Source organism: Chrysochloris asiatica, unplaced genomic scaffold, assembly GCF_000296735.1.
Source record: "Chrysochloris asiatica unplaced genomic scaffold, ChrAsi1.0 scaffold00136, whole genome shotgun sequence".
Taxonomy (NCBI): domain Eukaryota; kingdom Metazoa; phylum Chordata; class Mammalia; order Afrosoricida; family Chrysochloridae; genus Chrysochloris; species Chrysochloris asiatica.
The window spans coordinates 3,080,943-3,106,365 of record NW_006408654.1 but is presented as its reverse complement, the minus strand read 5'-3'; the positions used below and the strand labels follow the sequence as shown (position 1 = coordinate 3,106,365).

Genomic DNA, 25,423 nt, shown 5'->3' with positions numbered 1-25,423 from the left:
ATAGATATTTTTTTTTATAAACAACACTTTAAGTATTTTTCCAGATGAGATGGAGATTCTAATGCAGAAGGAGAGGGCAGATGCAAAACTATGGGGCCAAAGCCATGGCACGAGCCAGTCCCAGGTGCTCTCTCCCTGGGCTCTGGGGCCTTGACGGGGTAGAAAGAAACATAAGGCCAGAGCACATGGCCAAGGCCACAGGGGGGCACAGAGTGGGTGCTGGGAGGTTGTCTTGCACCTTCCTAGTGCTTGGTTTCTGTTTACCTATGAATGACCTCAATGGCCCTAGGGATGAAGGGAAGGGATATAAGTTATGACAGTACCAGGGACAGGCTTTCTGGCAGTAGCAGAATGAGAGAACTTGGCCCCGGAGCTTCCTGAAGCTCAGAGCTGGCAGCTCCTATGTTTTGCCACAATGGTCACTGCGTGTGGGAGAGCAGGCCATGAGAAAACCACGTGGAGCCATCCAGACCACGGACTGACACTGCTCTGAGGAATAATGGTGCTAACTTAAGGCTGGATGCTCTTAGGTCAGCAATTTTGAACTTCTGATCTTTTTGTTTTGTTTTAAAACAGCAACATACATTTATTCTTTCAAACACCATACTATCCCCAATTTCAATTTCTAAATTGTTGATTTTACCATTTGTACTACTGTCATGATATTTAAATCTAATAGAAGATAAGCACCAAATGTATAGAAGTAAAAACCATATAAAAGCTGTAGTTTTTCTACAGAATAAGTTGGGCACCCAACAGCCTGTAAATGCTCACCTCTTTTCCTTAAACAAAACTGTCTGATAAGCTTCCCTTTTCTCCTGTGAAACCTCATGGTCGTCACTTGCATGGGAGGAATGGGGGTTTCAAACAGATAGCTCTCATGACCTCCTGGAGACACAGAAGGAGTACAAGGGCTACTCAGTTTGTTAGTCACCTTTTTTATTTCAGTTGCAACCTACCAATCTCTGAAAACGACTTTTGTTGTGTGGTTAAGTGCCATCGAGTCAGTTCCATCCCATAGTGACCCTGTATAGGGTTTCCGAGGAGTGGCTGGTGAGCTTGAACCGCTGACCTTGTGGTTCAAATTACTTTGCAGTCCAGTGCATTAAACCACAGTACCACACCAGGACTCCAAAAAGGACTTTAGTCGTAGTCCTTTCCCATTTGCTGTTAACTTTTTCCTCAAGAATCAGTGACAAACTTACAAAATAGTTGTTAGATGCTGTAAATAGTTCGGTACACATATGTACCAAATTATTTACAGCATCTAACAAACGAACTATAATCACATGCTGTACTTCCTGTCTAACAACTTTCACCTTTTTATTCTTACTCATACTTCAAGATCTAGCTCCGGCTATTAAAAAAAAACAAAAAACAGCCCACCGCCACTGAGTCGATTCTGACTCACAGTGACCTCTTATGCAGTTTCCAAGACTGTAAATCTTTAAGAGAGCAAACCACCTAATCTTTTTCCCATGTAGCTGCTGGTGGGTTTGAGCCAACAACCTTGGGGTTAGCAGTCCAGCACTCATCCACCAAGGCTCCTTGCAGCTCAGGGCATAGCTCCTCTTTCAGATTAAAGCTTTTTCTTCCACTTCAAACCAAACTAGGTTATGTGCTTTTTCCAATTCCAGTCCTCATCCCAAGTACTTCAAAGAACATACATGTAACAAGCATGCTATTTTAAAAATATTCACATTTAATATTAATAAATTTTAAAACTGGAAGAAGTCTTAAAGATCATATCATCTCTACTTGTCAGTTTACAGATGAGTCATTTTAAGAATGAAAAGGTTAAGTGCCATAGTCATAGCTATCAACTGTAGCTGTGAATGTGTGCCATCAAGTCACTTCTGACTCAGAGACCCTTTTTAGAGTTTCAAGGGCTGGTAGGCTTGAACTGCTAACTTTGTAGATAGCAGTCCAGTGCTGATCCTACAGCTCCACACCAGGACTCCATAACTATTAACTAGATCTTATCAAAGAGAAGCATAAATCTCTTTGTAAAATAAAGACTTGAAATTTTTTTTTCTAATTCAACTTATGCAAATAAACATTAAACTGATTCACATGTGACTCTCCCAATTTATAGCCATGTAACTATCTGTCAATCAACCAAAAATCTGTCCTTAAGGTGAGGAAAATGTGAAGGTGAATGGTTTGTATCTCCAAAGCTAATTTCATATTGTTGTTAGATATCATTGAGTAAGTGTGACTCTAAGCACAACAGAACAAAACAACACTGCCAGGTCCTGAGCCATCCTCACAACTGTTGTTATGCTTGAGCCCATTGCTGCTGCCATTATGCCAATTGGTTTCATTGGGGCTTTACTCTTTTTTACTGACCCTTCCCTTTACTAAGCATATGTCCTTCTGGACCCTCCTGATAAAATACTGTACAATAAATCTTAACCTTGAGAACAATTTGTTAGTGGGTTGCCTGGGACTTCCAGAATCTATTTTCCATAGAAAATGCTATTATTACAGTTGATATTATTTCAACTATATTAAATTACCATATATATATATGTATGTGTTTACGAATCGGGCTGTGAACCGCAAGGTCAGCAGTTCGAAACTACCAGCTGTTTCACGGGAGAAAGATGAGGCTTTCTGCTCCCATAAAGATTTACAGCCTCGAAACCCCATACAGGGTCGCTATGAGTCGGAACCAACTCCACGGCACATAACAACAACAACATATGTATCTAAGTCTATGCTGAAAATTATATTTTCAATTATATTCCAGAACTATACCCCTAATGCAACATGTTCAAATTTGCAATTTTGCTCAACTTGAACAAGATAGGGTAGTATCTTGGTCTATTACTTATCAGTTCTAAAAGGATGAGACTATTTAAGGGGCAGGATCGAGAGGGATGAATGGGGCAAAGAAATAAAGATTTGACTATTGTATGAGAAAGAAACTGAAAAGAGTAATAGGTCAAATGTTTAGTTACATAGAAAATTTTTATTTCCTTGTAAATAAGGTAGACAGTTGTATCTCAAACCCTTCTACTACTTGAAAACTCTTATATTAATAAATTTTGCTTCTAAAAAGCAAATAGTCCCTCCCAGTAGTGAGTATGAGATAAAACTTACTTATGACTTAAAACTTTTTCTTATTTAGATTTTAGTAAGATTTCTAGAAAAAAAAAAAATGCAGAACTCATGTATAATGCAAAGAGGCTACAAATTTGTCGTAAGTCACCCTGGCAGACACCGTGGCATAACATAGTTCACAAAGACAGTGTTTTGCATCCTCCATTGGTGAGTTCTAACTGTCTTAAAAGCTCCTAAGTGGCTATCTAAGGTACAACTATTGGTCTCTCCATGTGCAGAAGAGAGACGAGTGATGAGAATTAAAGATGCTGGAATCAATCAGTCCAATAGACCAACGGACCACATGAACATCAGTCTCCACAACTCTATGACCAGAAGAACTAGACTCCCAACTGCTCTAAAAGAGATCACATAGTTGTTAGGTGCTGTTGAGTTGGTTCTACACATGGGGACCCTATGTACAACAAAACCAAATACTGCTCAGTCCTGCACCATCCTCACATTTGTTGCTTCAGTGCCAATCCATCTAACTGGGAGTTTGTTTGTTTTTTGCTGACCCTCCAACTTTACCAAGCATGATATCCTTCTCCAGGAACTGGTCCCTCCTGATAATATATCTGAAGTATGGGAGACAAAGTCTCGTCATCTTGACTCCTAAGGGCCATTCTGGTTGTACTTCGTCCAACACAGATTTGTTTGTTCTTTTTGCAGCCTACAGTTTAATATTCTTCTCCAATACCATAACTCTAATGCATCAATTCTTCTACAGCCTTCCTTATTCACTATCCAACTTTCACATGCATATACAGCAACCGAAAATACCATGGCTTGGGTTAGGCATACTTTAGGCCTCAAACATATCTTTGCTATTCAACATTTTAAAGGGGTCTTGTGCAGCAAATTTGCCTATTGCAATACGTTGTTTGATTTCTTGACTGCTGTTTCCATAAGTGTTGATAGTGGATTCAAGCAAAATGAAGTATTTGACAACTTCAATGTTTTCTCTATTAATCATAAAATTATTGATTGCTCCAGTGGAGAGGATTTTTATTTTCTTTACATTGAGGTGCAACCCATACAGAAGGCTCTGGTCTTTGATCTTCATCAGTAAGTATTTTATGTCCTCTTCCCTTTCGGGAAGCAATGTATATATCATCTGCATACAGCAAGTTGTTAATCAGTATTCCTCTAATCCTAATATCATGTTCTTCTTTATATAATCCAGTTCCTAGGATTATTTGCTAAGCATACAGATTAAGTATAGTCAAAGAATGCACACCTGGCACACACCTTTCCTGATTTTAAACCGCTCAATATTTCCTTGTTCTGTTTGGACAACTAACTACTTGTTGGTCTATTTGCAGGTTCCTCATCAGTACAATATTCCAGAATACTCATTATCTGCAGTGCTGTCTATAGCTTGTCATGATCCACACCATCAAAAGCCTCTGTAAAGTCAATAAAGTACAGGTAAACATCTTCCTGGTATTCTCTGCATTCAGCCAAGATCCATCTGATGTCCCACGTCCTTGTCTGAATCCAGCTTGGGCCTCTGGCAGTTCCCTGTCAATGTATTGTTGCAGATGTTTTTGAATCATCATTAGCAAATTTTACTTGCATATGATATTAATGATATTGTCTGATGTTTCCACATTCCTTTGGGTCACCTCTCTTTGGAATGGACACAAATATAGATCTCCTCCAATCAGTAGACCAGGCAGCTATCTTCCAAATTTCTTGGCATAGTGAGTGCCTCCAGGGCTGTATCAGTTTTTGAAATTTTTCAGTTTGTACTGAAATTCAATTTTATCACCAAGACCATATTTTCCAACTACTGATCTTTTCTCATTGTTTCCAACCTTTGCATTCCAATCTCCAGTAAACATCTTGATTGCATGTTTGATCAACTTCAGACTGAAGAAGTTGGCAGAATTCATCACTAAACCACTGATTTCAGTGGTTGGTGCATAAATTTGGATAATAGTGGTATTAATTGGTCTTCTTTGTAGGTATATCGATATTATACTATCACAGACAGCATTAAACTTCAAGATAGATCTTAAAATGTCCTCTTTACTGTTGAATATGCCATTCCTCTTCAATTTGTCATTCCTGGCATAGTAAACCATGTGATTGTCAGATTCAAAATGGTCAATACCAGTCTATTTCAGCTCACTAATGCCTAGGATATCAATATTTGTTTTCCTTTTCATTGTTCCTAAATTTATAAATTCTCATGTTCCTAAATTTATACTTCATACATTCCATGTTCCAATTATTAATGGATATTTCCATCTGTTTTGCCTCATTTTGAGTTGTTCCCCCATCAGCAAATGAATGTCCCAAAAGCTCTATGCGTCATCATGGTCAGCTCTACTTTGAGGAGGCAATTCTTCCCTAGTTGTTTTTTTGAATGCCTTCCAACCTGAAGGATTCATCTTCTGGCACTGTATCTGACAATATTCTGGTGCTATTTATCATGTTTCAATATTCAATATTCTGGTGCTAGCTGACAATGTTCCACTGCTATTCAAGGCTTTCAGTAGCTAAACATTAGGAAATAGTCCGTCTCTCCTCCTTCTGAGTTTGTGTTAGTCTGGAACCTCAGCTGAAACCTGTCTACCATAGGTGGCCCTGTTGGCATTCAAAATACCTGTGGCATAACTTCCAGCATCAAGCAACACACAAGCCACCACAGTGCAACAAACTGACAAGTGGTGGAGGGATCACACTGTTGATGCTGTTGTTGTTGATTACTGCTGTTGAGTCGATTCCAGAGCATAGATGGTCCCAAACAGCATAGCAAAAGATATGGAACAAAACTCAAAATTACAAAAAAAATTTCTTAAAGACTGAACTTACTGGTCAGAAAGAGACTAGAGGAACCTGAGATTGTGGTCCTTGGCCATCCTTAAAGTCTGCAATTAAACTAAGTCTCGTGGTCCAATTTTCAGTGGAGCAGTAGATAGGTATATAGGGAGGTCAACAATACTCATAAAGTGTGTTCATATGCATATCAAATAGGCACTCATTTATCTTGAGAAGGTATAAGAAGGTGGTATGGAAATGAGAACCACAGGGAGGAAGTGGGATTAACTATTGTTGCAGGGAGGGGGTTATAATCATGGAGATGAAACAAAGTATACCATTTGTTGAATGAAAGCTGATGATCTTCTCTGTAAACCTTCACTCAACTCACAATAAAAAGTTTCAAAAAAGAGAGACAAAGTCACCCTAGCATCATATTTTTTAAAATCTACACAGAAAGATCACCACCCAAAATGTCAACATTGTTGACATATACCTTACTGCATAATACATCTATTTATTAAAATCTTTATTTTCTAACCTGGAATGCCGGAGGCTGTCCTTTTTGTTTTTTGCAGAACACAATGTGCATTCACAGCCAACTGCATGGGGCTTGGGTAGAGATACATCCTGCTTTAACAGCATTGTAAGAATTTCATAGTTGTTACGATGAGCAGCTAAAATGACAGGCGCAACATCCATAGTTGTTGAATACTCCGGATTCTGAATCCGTTCCATTAGTTTCTGAAATATATTTATATAAATGTCCAAAAATTATTATTTGTGACTTCGAGAAAGTATGTTTATCCGAAGAAAGAAGTGAAAAAAATAAGGCATAAAGAACATAAGAATTGTTTTAGTAATATAAAAAACATTTTACAGAGAATAATTTTTAAAGAATCACAAAGCTTTAATTAAAATACAATAAAATCATAGCACTACAAACATTTTAATAGGAAACATTTATATAATTATACAGTACTATTGCACAACAAAGAAGTAAAGATAACTAGAGAAACATTTTAGGAAAAAGTTTTTAAAATTCCACAAGCTTATGTAAGCATGCATCATGGCAAGGATAAAGAACAGAATTTTAGGAAAAGAATATAATGAAAAAAACAGAAATGGTAACAAAAATAGGCAGAGTAAAAATGCATGAGAAAAACTTTAAAAATTCTACCTCTATGGCATACCTGAGATCAATGACATTAATGAAGCTAAGTGAAAGGGAACAGTTTGAATATGAACTTTCCTTCATTTTGTTTAATTTTCCTACACATTCCCAATCATTAGCTGTACTATTTTTCTCCCACAGACACAAAAAAGCACTAACAACCATAGCTACTATTTAATGAGTGTTGGAACTGTTAGGCATTTCATCATTTATCATCTCTTACCCCTACAACTGCCTGTAAAATTGAGTGTTATAATTAATCCCCACAAAGAAACTGAGGCTCAAAGAAGTTAATGTGCCCAAGCCATGCAAGAAAGTGGCTGAGTGCTGATCAGAACCTATGTCTGTATTACTCTGGAGCCTGAGCTCCTTCCACTTCATAGTTCCCTGGGCCTGGATGGAACGACATGAGGAATGAATCATTAGTAATCAAAGGATCAGAGTAACTAAAAGGTTGAATATTTTATGACTATTGCATATTCTTTTTAGTACCGTTCACTTTTTCACACAGGTATCCCCGTGTTTGGTTTCATAAGTTAAACACAGCGGTTCACTATTTTTTTTTTTTTTTTTTAATTTTCACTAAGATTATAAAAGTAGTACATACTCAAAGTATCTGAAAAATACAGAAAAGCAGGAAAAATCAAAACACCTATCTTCCTACTACCCAAAGAACATCTCAAGTACAGTATTTCCTTCTAGTGCATTCTCTACCACATCCCTTTTCAAGGGTATTTTTTGCATAAATAGTGAATATGCTAACCACTAGTGTTTAGAAACAATGGATAGTAATACTTAGGGGATCATGGGCCCTTTTAATAATCTCATAAAGGTGTAGCCCAAGATGTTCAGAAAACTATCATGCAAGGAACTTTAAATGCAATTTAAGGGGGTTCATAGATCCTGTGTTCAAAGTATTTCATTTAGTTAATTTAAATAACAACACTGCAAACATCTTCATGAATACATTTTCCAAGTTTAGGATTATCTCATTAACACAGAGCCTGAGATTGACACATATTTTCAAAGTCTTTTTAATAGTGATAATACCAATATATACGAATATACCCATTTCACATAAAAGCTTTACTCACCTGCACTAGGAATGATCACTCTCAATATGAGTGAAACATATGAGCATGAAATTTTAGTTTGTTTTTCTTTGATTACTGGTAGATTTGACTATTTTCCCACATACTTATTGTCATCTCCCCCCCCCCCCTTTATGAATAGCTTTTATATACTTGCCCATTTATTTACTGGGGCTTAATGAATTTATTTATTTACTTATTTTTTTGGTTTCAACAGCAGGCAGGTTTATTGAGAGTAAACCTGGGAGGGGGTACGCTTACGTCACCTAAGGAGACCAAGAGCCCTGAATCTATTTTTAAACGTTAGAAATTATAGTGAAACTTAAAATGTTTGCCTATTTTTTATCCTTTTCATTGCATTACTGGTTATAAAGAAGAGAAAATAGATTTACCATTAGAGAATGGACCTCATTTTTCTGTTAGCTGTATGAAAAATACTTTTATTATAGATGCATAAAGTTCAAAATTTCATTGTTTCTAATATAATCTATGTGTTAGTAAACAAGCAACCTGTATTTGAAAACTAATTACCAAAAAGATAATTCTTCTAAGTCAAAAATACATAATGAATTCAATGAAGTGGTTAAAAAAAGTATATAAAAATATTTTATATTGCTTGTCTAGAAATGGCAACTGTTAAAATGTGATTTCATTCTCAGTGTAATTATTCAAGCAAAGTCTGGGTAGCCCTCATTTGTTAAAGATACAACTGTGTAGATGAGGACTGCCATGGCCTCCTAACTTGAACATTCTCTAATTGGTAACAATCAGTAACTCTGATTGGTAATGGTAAATCTTTACAGAAGCAGACTGCCAAATCTTTCTTTTGAGGAACAACTGTGGGTTCAAACTGTCAACAATTAGTAGCCAAGAGCTTTAACCACTGTGCCCTCAGAGCTCTTTTCTTGGTAATGGTGATTCCATTCAGTGATTCCAACTTAAATGAGTTAAAAGGTTAGAAAGTGGAATTGTTGTTGCTGTTTAGCGCGGTCAAGTCAGTTCTGACTCCTAGCAACCCTGTATTGGGATTCCAAGGGACAGCTAGTGGGTTTGAACCGTCAACCTTGTAGTTCACAGTCCAGTGCTTATCCTGCAATGCCACACCAGGAGTCCAGAAGGTGGAAAAGACACACATTATAGTAGAAATGTATGCTGTATGACAGAAAACTCAACAGAGTCTAGATATTTCTGATCCATTTTACAAGAACTATATTCTTAACCTTTTTTCCTGTTTCTATGGCTTCTTACCACCACTTAAACTCAGTGGTATAAAGTTACACTTATACAAACATATAATAATCTAAATGAGTATTTACTGCCCTTTTTCCCTTATCATTGAGAGTACACATTTCAGTTAATAGGTGATAAAATATGCAATAGAGCACAGTCTCTCCATTTTCAGTTCATGGAAGATAATCTGTAACCAATATATAATTCTTTGAAAACAATATTTTTCTTCTTTTTACACCTAGTTTACACTCCCAGTAGTTATTTAAACAGTTTTACTGTAACCTCACCAATAAAAATGTTATAATTTTTAATTTGATAAAAACAAATGTCTCATTTTTAATGTAGGATTTATTTGATGATTTCTGACTACATTCCTAATTACAAAAGCAATAAAGAAAATATAAAATCTAAGAAAAAATATCCTTAACTTGACAATTAAGAGGGAACCCTTGTTAGTCCTTTTTCTATGTATTAACTTTGGATTATATTATATGCAGTTTAGTATTCTTATGTTTTTCACTCACTTTATCATATTTTCCATGTTTTAAAATATAATTCTAGTAGTTACATAATATTCCATTTTGTGTGTGTGTGTATATATATCTTTAATCTTCTATTTGCAATGTTTATTAGATTGTTTCACATGGCCTTCATGCCTGCCCGTTTTTCTTCCTTCTGTTTTCTTTTACTTTCTTTTCTTACTCCTGCAAATAAGATTACCATTAACCTTTTTTGTTCATATTTTAGATCATTTTCTTGAAAAATTCTCAAAGGAGAAAGCCTTAAGTTAAAGAATATGAACATTTTTCTTGTTTATACTACATCCTACCAAACTGCTTTCCAAAACACCCTCCCTACCAGTAGCATATGAGACTGTACTACTCCCTTGCTATGAAGAATTATTAGTTTAAATAATCTTTGCTAATTTGATAAGCAAAAATTAGTATCTCATTATATTTGATTATCTGGAATGTTTAATATTTTATACTTTATTTTCCAAGATTATTTTCATGTCCTTTTCTACAATGACTTTTGGTGTTTTTCATAAGTTTGAGCATTCTGCTGTTTTTCATTAATGTATAAATTCTTTAAATTATCAAGTTGTAATATATGCTGCAAATATATTTTCCCAGTTATATACCTGCTTTGTATGATATTTGAATTCCAAAAACTTAACTTCTATAATCAAAGACACTGATCTTTGCCACTGTGATTATGGTTTTTTTGTCCATTGCTTTTATAGCTAGAAAGTCCCTCCATTCCTAACTGGTTAACTATTCACCTACATTTATGGATCGACTGCTTACATTTAATTCTCAAATCCAAGTGGAAACTAATCTATATTTTCAACATTAGCTATGGAATATTCCAAACTAAAAATGGTGGTCTATACTGTCAAAATTATGGAAACATAACTACTTTAAAAAATATTTTCTAAAAGGAATATGAATTATTTTTTCAAGTATCTATTACTTAAAAGTAATATATTACACTATAAAATTTCTTTTTTCTTTAAAGGAAAATAAATTTGGGGGAAGAAAAAAAATGGGGCAGGATATCTATTTTGGTTTAAAAATCCAAAATTATAAATACTTAAGAGTACTAACTACTATAGTTGGTCTTGATGATCGTTTTGGTCGATGATTAAGTAGTATATCAACAGCTCCCACTACTTCAGAGTCGATTGCCACCAAAAGTGCATCTGTGGACTTTAAAAAAAAAAAGGTTAAAAATGAAAATGGAAAATAAAAAGATGAACTATTTCTTTTTAGTAATTCACAACTAAAACTATTTTTTTATTTGAATTGTATTATATGCAGTAGTACTGACTTTTTAAAATTTTAGACTGCACAGACAGTATATTTGCTTGTCTTGGCTACATTTCTATGTACTATAACATACATGTTTCTGTCCCGGTTTCAATGCATGAGCTGGTAATATAATGAATTCTTGGTAGAGGGGGCTATTAGTTGGAACAATGCTAATCCACACAATATTTAAAGCTGATTTTAAAAAAAATTAAGAATGTAACATGTGGGTTAAAAGAGTCCTGGCATTCTAAATCTATAAAAGAAATTCCCAGGAACTATTATTACAGGTAAATCATTATGATCCATTTAATAAAAATGATCATCTATGCAAACACAAGGATTGGGAAGAATGGAAATTATGTAAAAGCTGGAATTCTATTATAATCTTTAAAATTTACATGATTGACCTAAATTGTACAAATTTAACATTAGCAATTTTATAAAGTAAAAACCACAAAGAATGAGGTTAGCAATTTCCTTAGAGAGCAGGAGTGCTGACTTTATAGTTCTACTCCCAAAATTCTCATTGTGAACTTTGAACTCTGACAGTAGGAAAAAAAGTCGGCAGAAGCTGAAGAAATGTGGAACTTTTCAACTCTGTGAGAAAGCCTCTACTTTTATTATGATACATGGCAACAATTAGGTCAGTTGTTTTTTTTCAAAGAGAGAAACATGGGGGTAAATAACAATTTAATCTAAGAAAATGTCCTGATAATTTTCAATCTGTACATTTTCTCCCAGTTTTTCTTAACTGTTCAAATTAATATTCTCTCTCAAAATGAAACTATTACCAGAGCTTTAATATTCTCTGCAGTTGAAAGCTTTCATTCACTTTATCTGGATGTCAAAAATAGGACAAAAAATGGCAGACTTTACCTTGATGTCTGAAAATAAGGATAAGCACCCCAAAGAAGGAATGGAGGACTCATTCAATTAGTAGAAAAAGCCTATGTGTTTCACACAGGAAAACATTCCCCACTTCAATGGGAAATTTAGTTTATTGTTTTACTCCTTATAACTTTTAAGGTTCATTGAGCTCTAGCCTATGCTTTGAGACCTAAAATTATTCTTCTTCTGCAAACATTTCTTTTCAGCTTTCAGTTAACTTAGTCAGTTGAAACAAACAAACAAACAAAAGGAATGGTGTGCTCATTGCTACTAGGCATTTGATTTATGATTTTTAATTTTAACCTATGAAGCGAACTATAGTAATGTCTCCCTCAAAGTCAACCAGGCAATATAGATCATGTGAAACACAGCCATGGATCTGAGAAGCAACTTTCAAAGACAAATATATTGAACTGTCAACAAGTTCATTTCATTGACATTATTTTTCAGAAGAACCAGGCCTAAGCTCACCGACTTAGAACTGTCTATATATGACGGATATCTGGTTTTCCCAAGAACCCTTCAGATGTTCATTGAATAAAGGAAAAGTAGATTAAAACCAACAAAGTGGGGGGGGGCATAAAAAACTGCTAAATGTTAACCACTGAAAAGATAAAACACTGGTACAGCAAGTCACTATTGATGCATAACAGTCCAAAACCACTGAATGTAGATCCAGACATGTTAACAATTTCTGATCATATGAAGTCAAGTAAAATGATTACATTCAACTTAAAGTTAAATTATATTCAGAATACACTATTCAGGTAAAGAATAAAAATTCATAATATTTTGATGCCTAAAGGATAAGCTTCAGTTATAAAAAATAATCATATTTTTAAAAGTCATGTAAATGAATTTACCATTGACTTACTCTGTACAAATGGTTATGCTACTTGATAAATCAAGGGCAGTTTTGAAGGAAAAAAATATTTTAAATTCTTTCAAAACTATCTATGTTATTATTATTGTTATGTGCCACTGAGTCAGTTCTGACTCATAATAACCCTGTACAGGGTTTCTGAGGAGTAGCTGATGAATTTGAACTGTCAACCTTGCAGTTAGAAGACCAGTGCTTATCCTACAGTGTCAGGTATACACAATCTCTCCACTGGAGCTATACAAAATCTCCCCACTAGTTTTGTTGCCAATTTCTCACAGATATTTGAGCATTCTATTTTAAATCTGCTATAATAATGGTTCAAATACAGCAACGATAATGAAGATGGCACAGAACTGGGCAGTGTCTCGTTCTGTACTTGTATGTTAGTTCACTAGGAGTGAGAACCCACTCAACAGCAACGAACAACAAGTAAAACTACTATTCAAATCATATATTTGTTATGTATTTATAAGGTTCTTCTATTTCTTCTCATCTCCGAATTATCTCTTCAACAATTCCCATACTCTTTCCTCTAAATTCACAGTAAGAAGTGACTTAATAATGCCTTTACAAAGCTAAATTCTCCAACTTGGTATTCTGTTTTATACTCTCATGCCCTCTACAGGCCTTTAATCCTTCATTCGCAGAAACAGCAACTCCAAACCCCACCACCTAAAACGTGAAATCCTTCTTTATTCTTTGCTAATTTGACTGCATCCTCTTTCTTGTCACTCCAGTTTCCTTCTTCCTTTCACTGTGTCAAACTTCTCAAATCAAACATTTTTTTCTAATTCTACTGATGCTAAATTTCAAAGTTCAATGTCCTTTTCTCCTCTTCATTCTCCTTAATTCTTAAACAATGTATTAATCCTGTTTCTTTGGTTTTCACAGTGCTGCATTAACCTAACTACCTGTGACAACTTTAACCTGAGTCCTGGTGTGGCGCTGTGGGTTAATGTGCAGGGCTGCAAAGTCATCTTGAACTGCAAGGTTGGCAGTTCAAGCTCACCAGTTGCTCCTTGGAAATCCTATACAGGGTTGCTATGGATTGGAACCAAAAACGACAATGAAATCCTTTCCTTCCAATGCCCTTAAATGTAGCTGCTCACTAAGACAGAATCTATACCACCCTCTTGCTCTTTTCTGTGACTTTACCCACTTCACCCACATGAGTGGTCACCTCTAGAGTCATCATTGCTACTAGCTGACCTCTCCCTAGAGACATAATCTTCATCTATGCTGAACATTACTTCATATCACCCCAAATAAGTATGGCTAAAACTAGAATCCACATTCCTCTGTCTCATGCCTTACTTCTCTTCTGAACACTCAATTTTTCTTTCATTCTTCACCTAGACTTTAATGTTTAAGATTTCTAAATGACCTTGGAATCCTTCTCAATTCCCCCCTTCCAAATAATCACTGTTGTTGTTAAGTGTCATCGAGTCGATTCCGACTCATAACGACCCTGTATAGTGTTTCAGAGGAGCGGCTGGTGAGTGTGATTGAAACCAACCTTGTAGTCGAGCACTTACCCTACAGTGTCACACTAGGTTCTGTTAATTCTTCCTTCATAATATTTCTTATATCTGCCACTGTTTTCCCATTCTTATTGCCACTAATTCAGTTCAGACCTTAACCTCTTTATGTTGTGATTACTACAAAAACTGCTCACTTGGGCTATTATTGTCTTTCCCCATCTCCATTTCCCAATTTATGCTAAACACATATCACAGAGTAAAGGCAAAATCCCTTGGCCTGGTACTCAAGACTCTCTACATCAGCTTGCTTAGTTCTTTTTCCTGAATTATCTCACTACTCTCCAGTCCAAATAAATCTGTTTAAAAAAACTAGGTCAGTTCACTATCCCAAGAACATATATTACAGGTACCTTTGTTTACATCCTTCTCCACATACTCTGTTCTCTCTTCTAACTATACATTCTGGAGAGTATATTATGGTAATAAGAGCATGAATTCTTGAGCCAAAACTAGGGCTCAAATTCTAGGTTTGCCATTTATGGAGTGACTTTGGACAAGTTATTTAAACTTTCTGTACCTCAATTTCCTTCCCTATAAAAGGGAGATAATAATAATGCTTACCTAATGAAACTGTTGTGAGGATTAATTAAGTACAGACACTGAAATCATAGAAAACAAGGGAAAACTTCAATGAGACAGACTGACACAGAATACACAAAAGGCACAGAACCAAGTAATATTTCATTCTGTTACATGCAAGGTCACCATGAGTCAGAGCCAACTCAACAGAAAATGTACTTAAGGTTCTCAGCACAGAGTGCACTACATAAATGTTCACAATTATTAATATTTCAAGACTGAGCTTAACTGACACCTCTTTCAAGAAAACTTTTTTGATAGCTCCAATCCACAGTGACCTTACCCTTTTCTATGTTTTTGACACATTTATTGTGAACCACAAAATTGTAAGTATAAATCAGGGCTTCTCAGGAAGGGTGTAACTCACAATTTAGGGTGGATAATTCTTTATTGTGGGAGCTATCCTGTGTATTAGATATATGTAGAAGTATATTTATCCTCCCCCCAACTAGATACCAGTAGCAACCTGCCTTCCAGCTATGACAACCAACAATGTCTCCAGACAAAGCCAAATAACCCCTTGGGGGGCCAAATGCCCAGTTGAATACTACTGGTATAAAACAAGATAAAATACATGAAACCTCAAAACAATATACAGAGTCAAGAATTTTTACCAATCAGCATTTATCAAATATGCTTTTATATTATTTAGTTAACTTGTAATGCATATATACTTTTTGTGTTCAGTTAGTCTTAAGATCTTTTAGCACACAAATCATATTTTACTTAATCATTTTTACAATCACCTCCAATAGAACTCCTTGGGCATTTGTTGACTGATAGATAAGACATACATGACCTAAAAGAGAACACAGTGGATTGGAAAGAGCATGGGATTTGCAGTTAAAAGATCAAAGTTTAAATCTTAGCTTTGCCCTTACCAGTTTTAGAATGCTGGGCGATTCACTAAAGTCTATGAGCCTCAGTTTTTTTATCTGCAAAATGAAACATCTCTATAGTGTAGTTATAATGTTCAAATGTGATCATGTATGATAAAGAATCATGTATATTCAGAGATATTATTATATATGCACAGACTCATATGTATATAAAAAAGTGAGTATTACATCATACCTCATTTATCCAGAACCAGAAAGTACTGAGTTTCTTATTTCCTAGGTAACTGAAGCTTATGCCTTTAAGTGTTTAAGATTTTAACTATTCTGGTAGAAATCTTCTGTTTATAGAAAAATACTATATTTCTTATTTCTTTTCAAATAACAGGTGCTGAATATAATTTAACTTCTCCTTACTGATTCTGAGCCATTACTATTAACATTAATTACTATTGATTATATATAATTAAAAAAAAAAAAAGCAAACCCACTGCCATGGAGTTGATTCCGATTTATAAAGACCCTCTATAGGGTTCCTGAGACCATGGGTGCAGAAAGCCTTATTTTTCTCCCACAGAGCGGCTGATGGGTTTGAACTGCTAACCTTGATGTTAGCAGCTCAATGCTTATCTCAAAGTACCAATAGCAATGGTAATTAACATATACATATGAATGTATAATTAACATATATATCCCTCTGAGATGTTTAATGCTCTTGATTTTTTTATTAAACAATGTCAGAGATACTACTTCTAGACATTTTGTTCGACTGAAGCCCTCATGCCCCTTCCATTATTCCTCTAATGGGATGTGTTAAGAAAACAAGTAATTAAGTTTGCAAAATGTTGGGAAATTCAGTAATAAATTTTGTTAAAATGAAAGAAAAAAAACAAAATAGCCTTGAAGGAGGGCTCCAAAAATGCTCTGGTAAATAAAATAAATAAACTGAATTTGGAGACTTCGAGACAGCTATTCTGGCTACTCAAAGTTATTTTTTATTTATTTACTGGTTCTCAGTTGTGTTTTGGTATAGTTGATGTTACAAGGTTAAAAAAAATTTTTTTTTTTTTTAGTCTAAGTATATATACATAGAGATAGTACTATGCAACAGAACTAACCTAGGAATATTCAAAAAATGAAAGGCCATTATATATGTTTAGCTGCTAAGAGTATTCTCATGCTACTTAAAAAACTATGCCTAATTAATTTAAAACCACAACAAAGTGCACAATCATGCCATTTGAAGGCAAACAAACAAAAAAGCCACAATGACTGTGCTAAGTCTAAGTCTCATCATTATAACCAAAAAGGAAAGGAAAATAATTTTACTAAATTTACTTCAGAACTCTTAATTCTCTTCATTCTTTCACAGCTTGTGGTTTTTTTCTACTTGAACTGATTAGGAAGACAAACAGAAAGGGTTATCTTTTCCAGTTAAAAAAACAATTATTCACCCTCAGTTAGAAGCAAACATTAAATTTCAGACAAAAATATATAAAACCTAATCGAAGAAAAGCAAAGTCAAATTTAAAATTGCTTTATGAGTCAGGAGTATTTTTTTCTTATGCATGTAAATAATACTGGGCCATAGAAATACCTGTTTCCCTTGGCACTCTTAAAAGCTCTTTCACTATTTTTAGGTATCTAGTATAAATCATAGCAATATAGGTGATAAAAGCAGTCATCTTTAATAATTCATGACATTAATCTCCACCAGAATTTGTAAGCATAAAAAGGATGGGGAGAGGCTGAGTGAAATTTGAGATAAAGAATGTAAGTCAACTTAAAATTTGCTTTTTGTAGTTTGTTTTTAAAACTTTTAAAGTGACTCAAAACAAAACAAAAGGTGAAAGAAAAAGAGAGAGGGAAAGGAAAAAAAGGAAAGAAGGAAATTATAGCACATCAAACAGTACTTAAAAGCTAATGAGTATAATTATCTAGCCTTGTACCTGACAACCGTAGTCCAAAAGAAGCTGCAGTATATCCAAGTTTTCGTTTTCAATAGTTATGGTAACAGCATTTCTCCCAAGCACATCTACGCAATTTATGTTCAAGTCACCTGAACAATTTTCCTCCAAAATCTTTTTAACCATATAATAGTCACCTGAATAACAATATACAAACATAATTTAATATCCATGACATATTAAATAAGAAAAATTATAAAAATTGATAATGACTTAAAAGATTAAAAACCTAAACTTATTTTTTTATATGGAAAGGTGCCAAGAAACTGAGCATTTCCTTGCTGAAAATTTTACACTTCAGCTGCAAACATAAAGTAGAAAAAAATTGTAAAGCAGAGTTTAAAATAAAAGTAGTTTCATGTGAAATTCATAATTAGATGTGTATAAGTAAGGAAATTTTTTTAAAAAAGATATTTAAAGCAATTTTAATAAAGGATGCTAAGGCACAAACTAGAAGCTAGAAAAAAAAAAAAAGAGGAAGCTTAAAGAAATTAAGTTTCACTTCTCAGGTACATACACACATTTACTTACACATAATGGTTAGAAATAAGTTCTAGTAATACATGGAGGATATTATTAAAAGAATTTACAGGGGGAAATGCACTGGAAAAAGGTGAGTATGTATACAGTTTTGTGTTATATATATTAAGAGGGAATGATGGCTCCAAATCCTATCCTCTCCTCTTCAACCTCCCAATAATCACATATACATCTCATCAGTCTTGTTGCTGTTAAGTGCTGTTCAGTCAGTTCCCACTGATAGTGACCTTGTATAGTTTCCAAGGAGCAGCTGGTGGGTTTGAACCGCTGACTTTATAGTTAACAGTCCAATGCTTATCCCAAAGTGTCACACCAGGAGTCAACATATCTCATTAATGTACTTTTTTAAATTAAATTTGAACACTCAGTTCAAAAATTCTAAGGCAGGACAAGAATTTATGCTAGTAGAAGCCAAAGTAAGAATATTTCAAAGTAAAATCTGGACTTGACAGGAACATGAAGAGTTTCTTCTTCCTCACTCTAGCCCACATCAAAGCAGCCAACTCATGTGGAGAAATGAGAATAGCTATGGAAGCACACACTTTCACTATACTTGTCTGCAGCCTAGCTGGTACAGGAATAAGACGGTAAGAATCAAGATAAATGACAATTATAGAGAAAGCAAGCAAAATAGGATTTGTTATTGTTTCATTTTAATTTTTTTAACATAGAATGAATAAACCATTTTAAATGACTTGCAAATATGAGTATACTTACGTATTACTTAAAAGTTTATGAATAAGAAAGAGATAGGAAAAAGAGTAGATACCAAAAGGTTACAGAAAGATAATTTCATGATACAGAAAGAGAAATGACTAAAGTTGGACTAAATTAGTGAATAAGAAAGGTGAATAATAGGTCTTATTTGTTAAAATGTTGAACAAAATTTGTCATTATTTTAAATCAATGGCTGGTAAAGTCCTCATTCACTTTGAAAGACGATGAATGGTAGCTTTCTTGATGGTACCAAAAACCAAACCCACGGCAATCAAGTTGATTCTGACTCACAGTCACCATGTATAGGGTTTCTAAGGCAGCATATCTTTATGGGAGCAGAAAGTCTCCTCTTCACCTGTAGAGTGGCTGGTGGGTTTGAATTGCTGGTCTTGGAATTAGCAGTCCAGTGCTTACCTCCAGCGCCACATTTTCTTCTAGTCACAAAAAGAAATATTTTCTTCATAGCATAGAAATGGTGGTGGTGGTTGTGTGCTGTGGAGTCAGTTCTGATTCAGTGATCCTGCATAGGGTTTCCGAGGCTGTAAGTCTTTGCGGAAGCAGAGACCCTCATCTTTCTCCCATGGAATGGCTGGTAGTTTCAAACTGCTGACCTTGAGGTTACCAGCCCGACTTATAACCACTACACTACAAGAGTTCCTTAGCATAGTAATAGTTAAGCACTAATGAAAGTTGGACAGTGAATAAGAAAGACCAAACAAAAATTAGTACATTTGAGTTATGGTGTTGGAGAAGAACATCAAAATTACCAGGATTATTAGAAGAATAAATAAATCTGGTTTAGAAGAACTACAGTCAGAATATTCCTTACAGGCTAGGATAACCAGACATTGTCTTTCACACTTTGGATATATTATCAGGAGGGTATAGTCCCTGAAGAAACACATCATGGTTGCTAAAGTGTAGGGTCAGCAAAAAAGAGGAAGAGCCCAACAAAATGAACTGGCACCGGGACAATAACAATGGGATCAAGCTTAACAATGGTTATAAAGATAGCACAGGACTGGCTCTGTTGTGCATAAGGTTGCTATGAATCACAACCAACTCGACAGCTTGTAACAATAACAATTCATAGTAAAAACTGTTTATCTAACTCCTAACATTTTACAAAGTGATACTCTTAAGACCCCTGATATGGCGCTGTAGGATTTAGCACTGGACTGTGAATGAACCACAGGTAAGCAATTCAAACCTACCAGCTACTCCATGGAAACCCTATATAGGGTCACTATGAGTCAGAACTGACTCGAAGGCACTTAGCAAGAACAACAACTCTTAGTCACAAGTTGAATCAATAGTGACCAAACATATAGATCAGTTAAAATTCACTGTTCTGTCAGGATTTATTCTTCGTTTTGTTTTCTATGCTAGTAAACCCATTCATTTTTGAATTCCTTTACAAATCTGCCTGGTCTCTTCAGGCTTACTTTATGGTGTTTGGTCATTTCAAACATTTATTATACAGTCTCTAAATGATATTCATCTCTACTTTTCAGTGCTTTAATAATGGGAAATTATACTTCTCAGAGCTATATTAATGGGAAATTGTTACCTGAATTTTTTAATTGGGGATTGCAATTCATCCTTAGAGGGCTTGACTGTGAGAAAGTGGGGAGCCTGATTTCAAAGCTCTTCTCACCATATAGGTTTTGTGTTTTGCTTCTATCAGGTAACACCCTGAGACCTCTTCTGAATTTCCCAGTTTACACACTTTTGGACTAAGCTGAAGCCGAGTTGCTGTGGAATTGATTCTTGTTGCGGACCGTGTAAGACTAGTCAGAGATTCGAGGCCCTATAGGGCCGAGTGTAACAAATGAGGCCACTGGCAGTTAATAGCAAATTGTCTTTCATCTTAATATTCAGTTATATGTATTAATTTAATAAACGGAGCCTTTGATAATCCACAGATAAATGTGATATTTTCCTAAAGCCTAAGACTAAAAGTTGCAAGGTCAAGCCTTTCTCCAAAGGATTAACTGAAAATATCTTAGCTACTTCTTTGTTCTATAGACAAAGAACCCATCCTCCCTAATCCTTTTCCAGGTGCAGCCCATTCACCTGGGCCTCTCTAGTCCTCCTGCAGACCTGGCTCAGGAAGCCCAAACAGTGGGACTCGGCCCAAGCTTTTGTCCTTACCTCTCACCTTCCCCCAACTGAGCTCAGAGGCTATAGATATGTTAATTGGGCCTGAGAATCCAAGTTGCTAGCCTGGGATTCGAACCAGCGAAGTATGATGTAAAGTTACCTGAATGTCTGGAAAAGTACTGATGTTAGCTGTATCCTGTTTTGGTCCCTCCCAGCTTGATGTGAAGCTCCTCCCCTGAATAAAGCAGAGGCCGGGCCTCCCCAGGTGTGCATTACGGGTTGGAAGGCATGCAGTAAAGATTGCAGTGCATTAAGGGTTGGAAGGCATGCAGTAAAGATTGCAGGGCAGTGAGTTGCTGCCTGCAGAGACCATGATGCCTGTAGTCCCAAGCCTGCCCACCAGTGATGTATCCACCCTGGCTTTGGGGTGCCTCATTGTCTCCCTTCTTCTGTTTGTCTGTGTATTCTTTCGCTATCCCTATCGCCGCTGGATCTCCCCTCCTCGTGAACCAAACACTCGTGAACAACACAACTATGTCGAGGCAGGTCCCCCACAGATTCTACCTCATGGCAGACCCCAGGACAGAGTAAGATGTCCCAGAGGGTTCATAAAGCTTTAATGTGGTGTGGCAATGTAGGACAAGCACTTAGCTAACCGCAAGGTTGGCGATTCAATCCCACCAACTCCTCTTCAGAAACTACACAGGGTGGCTATGAGTTAGAATCAGCTCAAAGACACTTAACAACAACAATAAAAACAATCTTTACAGAAACAAACTGACATATCTTTGTCTTGCAGAGTGGCCAGTGGACTGGAACTGCTGACTTTTCAGTTAGCAACCAAGTGATTTAACCACTGCTCCACCAGGCATCTTTCAGACCGAGTGAACCAAAAGCCTACTGCCTGCTAGTAGAGTCCAAGGTTGTAAATGCCTACAGAAACCTCCTGCACAGCAGTTGGTGGTCCAAACAGCTGACCTTCTGGTTAGCAGCTGACTGCTTTAACCAATTTGAAACTCAAGACGACAATGAGCAGGACTGTGGTTTAAAATGCTTAGGAGAATCTTTCTTTTTCCTCTTTATTGTTGTTGTTTGGTGCCATTGAGTCGGTTCCAACGCATAGTGATGCTATGAACAACAGAACGAAATACTGCCTGGTTCTGCACCAGCCTCACAATCATTAAGCTTGAGCCCATTACTGTTGCCATTGTGCCAATCCATCTTATTGGGGGGTGGGGTGGGGGGTGTCTTCTTCTTTTTTGCTGACCTTCCACTTTACCAACCATGATGTCCTTTCCCAGGGACTGATCCCTCCTGGTAATATGTCCAAAGTATGAAAGATGAAGTCTTATCATCCTGGCTGCTAATGAGCATTTTGGCTGTAGTTATCCCAAAACAGGTTTATTTTTTCTTCTGACAGTTTATGGTACTTTCACTATTCTTTTCCAACACCATAATTCAAAAGCATCAATTCTTCTCCAGTCTTCCTTATTCACTGTCCAGCCTTCAAATGCATATGAGTCCAACAAAAATACGATGGCTTGGGTCAGGCACACCTAAGTCTTCAAATTGATATATTTACTCTTGACCACTTTAAAGAGATGTTGTGCAGCAGATCTGCCTAACATAACACATCATTTAATTTCTTGACGGCTGTTTCCATGAGTGTTGATTGTGGATCCAAGCAAAATGAAGTCTTGGACAATTTCAACCTTTTCTCCATTTATCATGATGACATTGATTGCTCTAGCGGTGAGGATCTTTTTTTTTCTTTACATTGAGGTGCAATTCATACTGAAGACTGTAGTCTTTGATCTTCATCAGTAAGTATTTGAGTCCTCTTTCAGCAAGCCCAGTTGCCTATCAGGGGTTAAAAATGAGTCTTCCTCCAATTGTGATGCCAAATTCTTCATATAATCTAGCTTCTCAGATTATTTCCTCAACATACAGACTCAATCAGTATGGTGAAAGATACAACCTTGGCATACCTTTTCCGTCTTTAAACCATTCAATATTACCTTGTTCTGTTCTAACAACTGCCTCTTGGTCTACATACAGGTTCCTCATGATGAGCACAACTAAGTGCTCTGGAATACCCCTTCTTCACAATGTCATCCATAATCTGCCATGATCACACAGTCAAAAGCCTTTACACACAAAATGCACAAGTAAAATAGCTTTCCGGTATTCTAGGCTTTCAGCCAAGATCATTAGCAATGATATCCCTAGTTCCACATCCTCTTCTGAATCTGGCTTGAATTTCTGGCAGTTCCCAGTCCATGTATTATTACAACTGTTTTTGAATAGTCTTTAGCAAAACATTACTTGCATGTGATATTAATGATACTGTTCAGTGGTTTTCCTCTTACACTAAGATAAACAAGCTTTTTGGTAGTTTTTGGCACTAGTACCAAAAACCAAACACACCATTAACAGGTAGGTTTTTTCCCTCATCTATCCCTTTGCTGAAGGTACAATAGTTTGAAGATTCCTGGTTTAGTGCTGGAATCTTGGTTTCAACTCCCCATTTTGTATAGACTCAAATTGCACCATTTTTTCCATAAAGGCATTAAAACCCAAATCCCTACAATACCCAAATTAATAACGCTCACCCTATCCTTAGGACAGTCATAACGTCAGCTGACAATATGTTTTTGTTTTTCTGTCTCTTCTTCACTTTTGGACTCTGAGTATTTTCCTTGCTTTCTTTAAAGCTCATCCGTTCATTTACATGACTTCTGTTATATTTTAGCTAAAATTTCTAAGTGATTTATGGTAGAATGGTTTTCAGATCATCTACAATCATAATGCTAGAGACACAAAAGGATAAAGAATTATATAATTCTTATAAAACTTTATAAACTTCAGGTATAGCAAATGGACAAAAATAATGACTGCATTTTTAAAAAGTTTAGATTGCTATTTAAAAAGCAATCACTTCTGGCAATCACTGGCAACTGTTCTGAAAGGGATCACATTCAAAGTTCTGAATAGAATCAGAGAAAACCATGAAACAAAACTCCAATCATAAAATAGCCCAGACTATTGGTCGGATAAAGAGTGGTGGAACTCCCAAGTCTATAGCCTGGAATTGAACTCACTCCTGTACTTCAATTTTCAGTAGAACAGTTGACAGGTATATAAGGGGAAACATTAGGGAGGTACATTCCTTAAAATAATCAACAAATTGAGATCAAAAGGGTAGCACTGAATAAAGGGCGATGTTCAGAAGGGTTAGGAAAGAGGAAGTAAGCTAAGTGATCTTACACCGTGGGGGCAGACTGCAATGAGTGCCATGGAACAAAGAACATATGAACTGCTGAATGGAAAACTAATTTGCTCTGTAAACCTTCACCCAATTTCACAATAAAACATTACAAATAAAGTAAAATAAAAATCAATTGCTTTGTAAATATCAGACAATACAGTTTTAAAATGCCAAAGCCTACATACATATGGGCTTTTAGTAGACATTGTAATCATAGGATATAAAAGAAAAAAAAATCAAAAAAAAAAAAAGGCAAATAAATAACTTTTATCTCTAAAGATATAACAAAAACTCCACCCTGCCACAACTGAAATACTCATATAATTGAAAAGCCACATGCGATAGTCACAGACCCTATAGGGAACCTAGAGAGGTTGCTGAACATTCTACAGAAGCTTGTATTTGCAAGCCAATTACAACGTACTCGGTCTAAGTCAAAACAGTGTTAATATGTAGGATGAGTATATATATATAAAAAAAAAGAGATTAGAAATTTTAAATAGATCATAAGCAGCCAGTTAAAGAGCAGGAATTACAATTATAAATGGTTGCTTATACAAGACAAATGCATGCTTTTCATTTTACATTAAAATTGTTTTTATGAGTTACACACACGTTTTCTCTTATAAAAATGTAGAAAGAAATGAAACATGTTTACTTTTGAGGTTAGAGAGAGAAAAAGAAGACTTCAAAAATCAACTACATAGGGAGCATTCAATGGCAAGTCTTGCCAGCCACTCCAAAACCCCTCCATACTCATCCACTTCTCTCCATGCCCAGTGATTGTTGGTACTGTTGTGAAGTGCCATCAAGTCAATTCCAACTCATAGTGACCCTGTATTGGGTTTCTGAGGAGCAGCTGGTGGGTTTGAATTGCCGACCTTAGGATTTGCAGTCCAGTGCTGATCTTACAGTGCCCCA

General features: G+C 35.8%; 1 protein-coding gene across 1 annotated transcript in view; it reads right to left on the bottom strand.

Moving 5' to 3' along the window:
• TRPC1 (transient receptor potential cation channel, subfamily C, member 1) overlaps positions 1-25,423 on the bottom strand; it is a 112,851-nt gene that overhangs the window by 81,620 nt on the left and 5,808 nt on the right. Inside the window, exons 2-6 of the mRNA XM_006869858.1 lie at positions 17,857-18,011; positions 10,977-11,078; positions 6,416-6,618; positions 5,670-5,681; positions 737-769 (exon numbers count right to left, since the gene is read on the bottom strand). Coding sequence (XP_006869920.1) covers positions 737-769; positions 5,670-5,681; positions 6,416-6,618; positions 10,977-11,078; positions 17,857-18,011 — 505 coding nt within the window. The remainder of the gene's footprint in view (positions 1-736; positions 770-5,669; positions 5,682-6,415; positions 6,619-10,976; positions 11,079-17,856; positions 18,012-25,423) is intronic.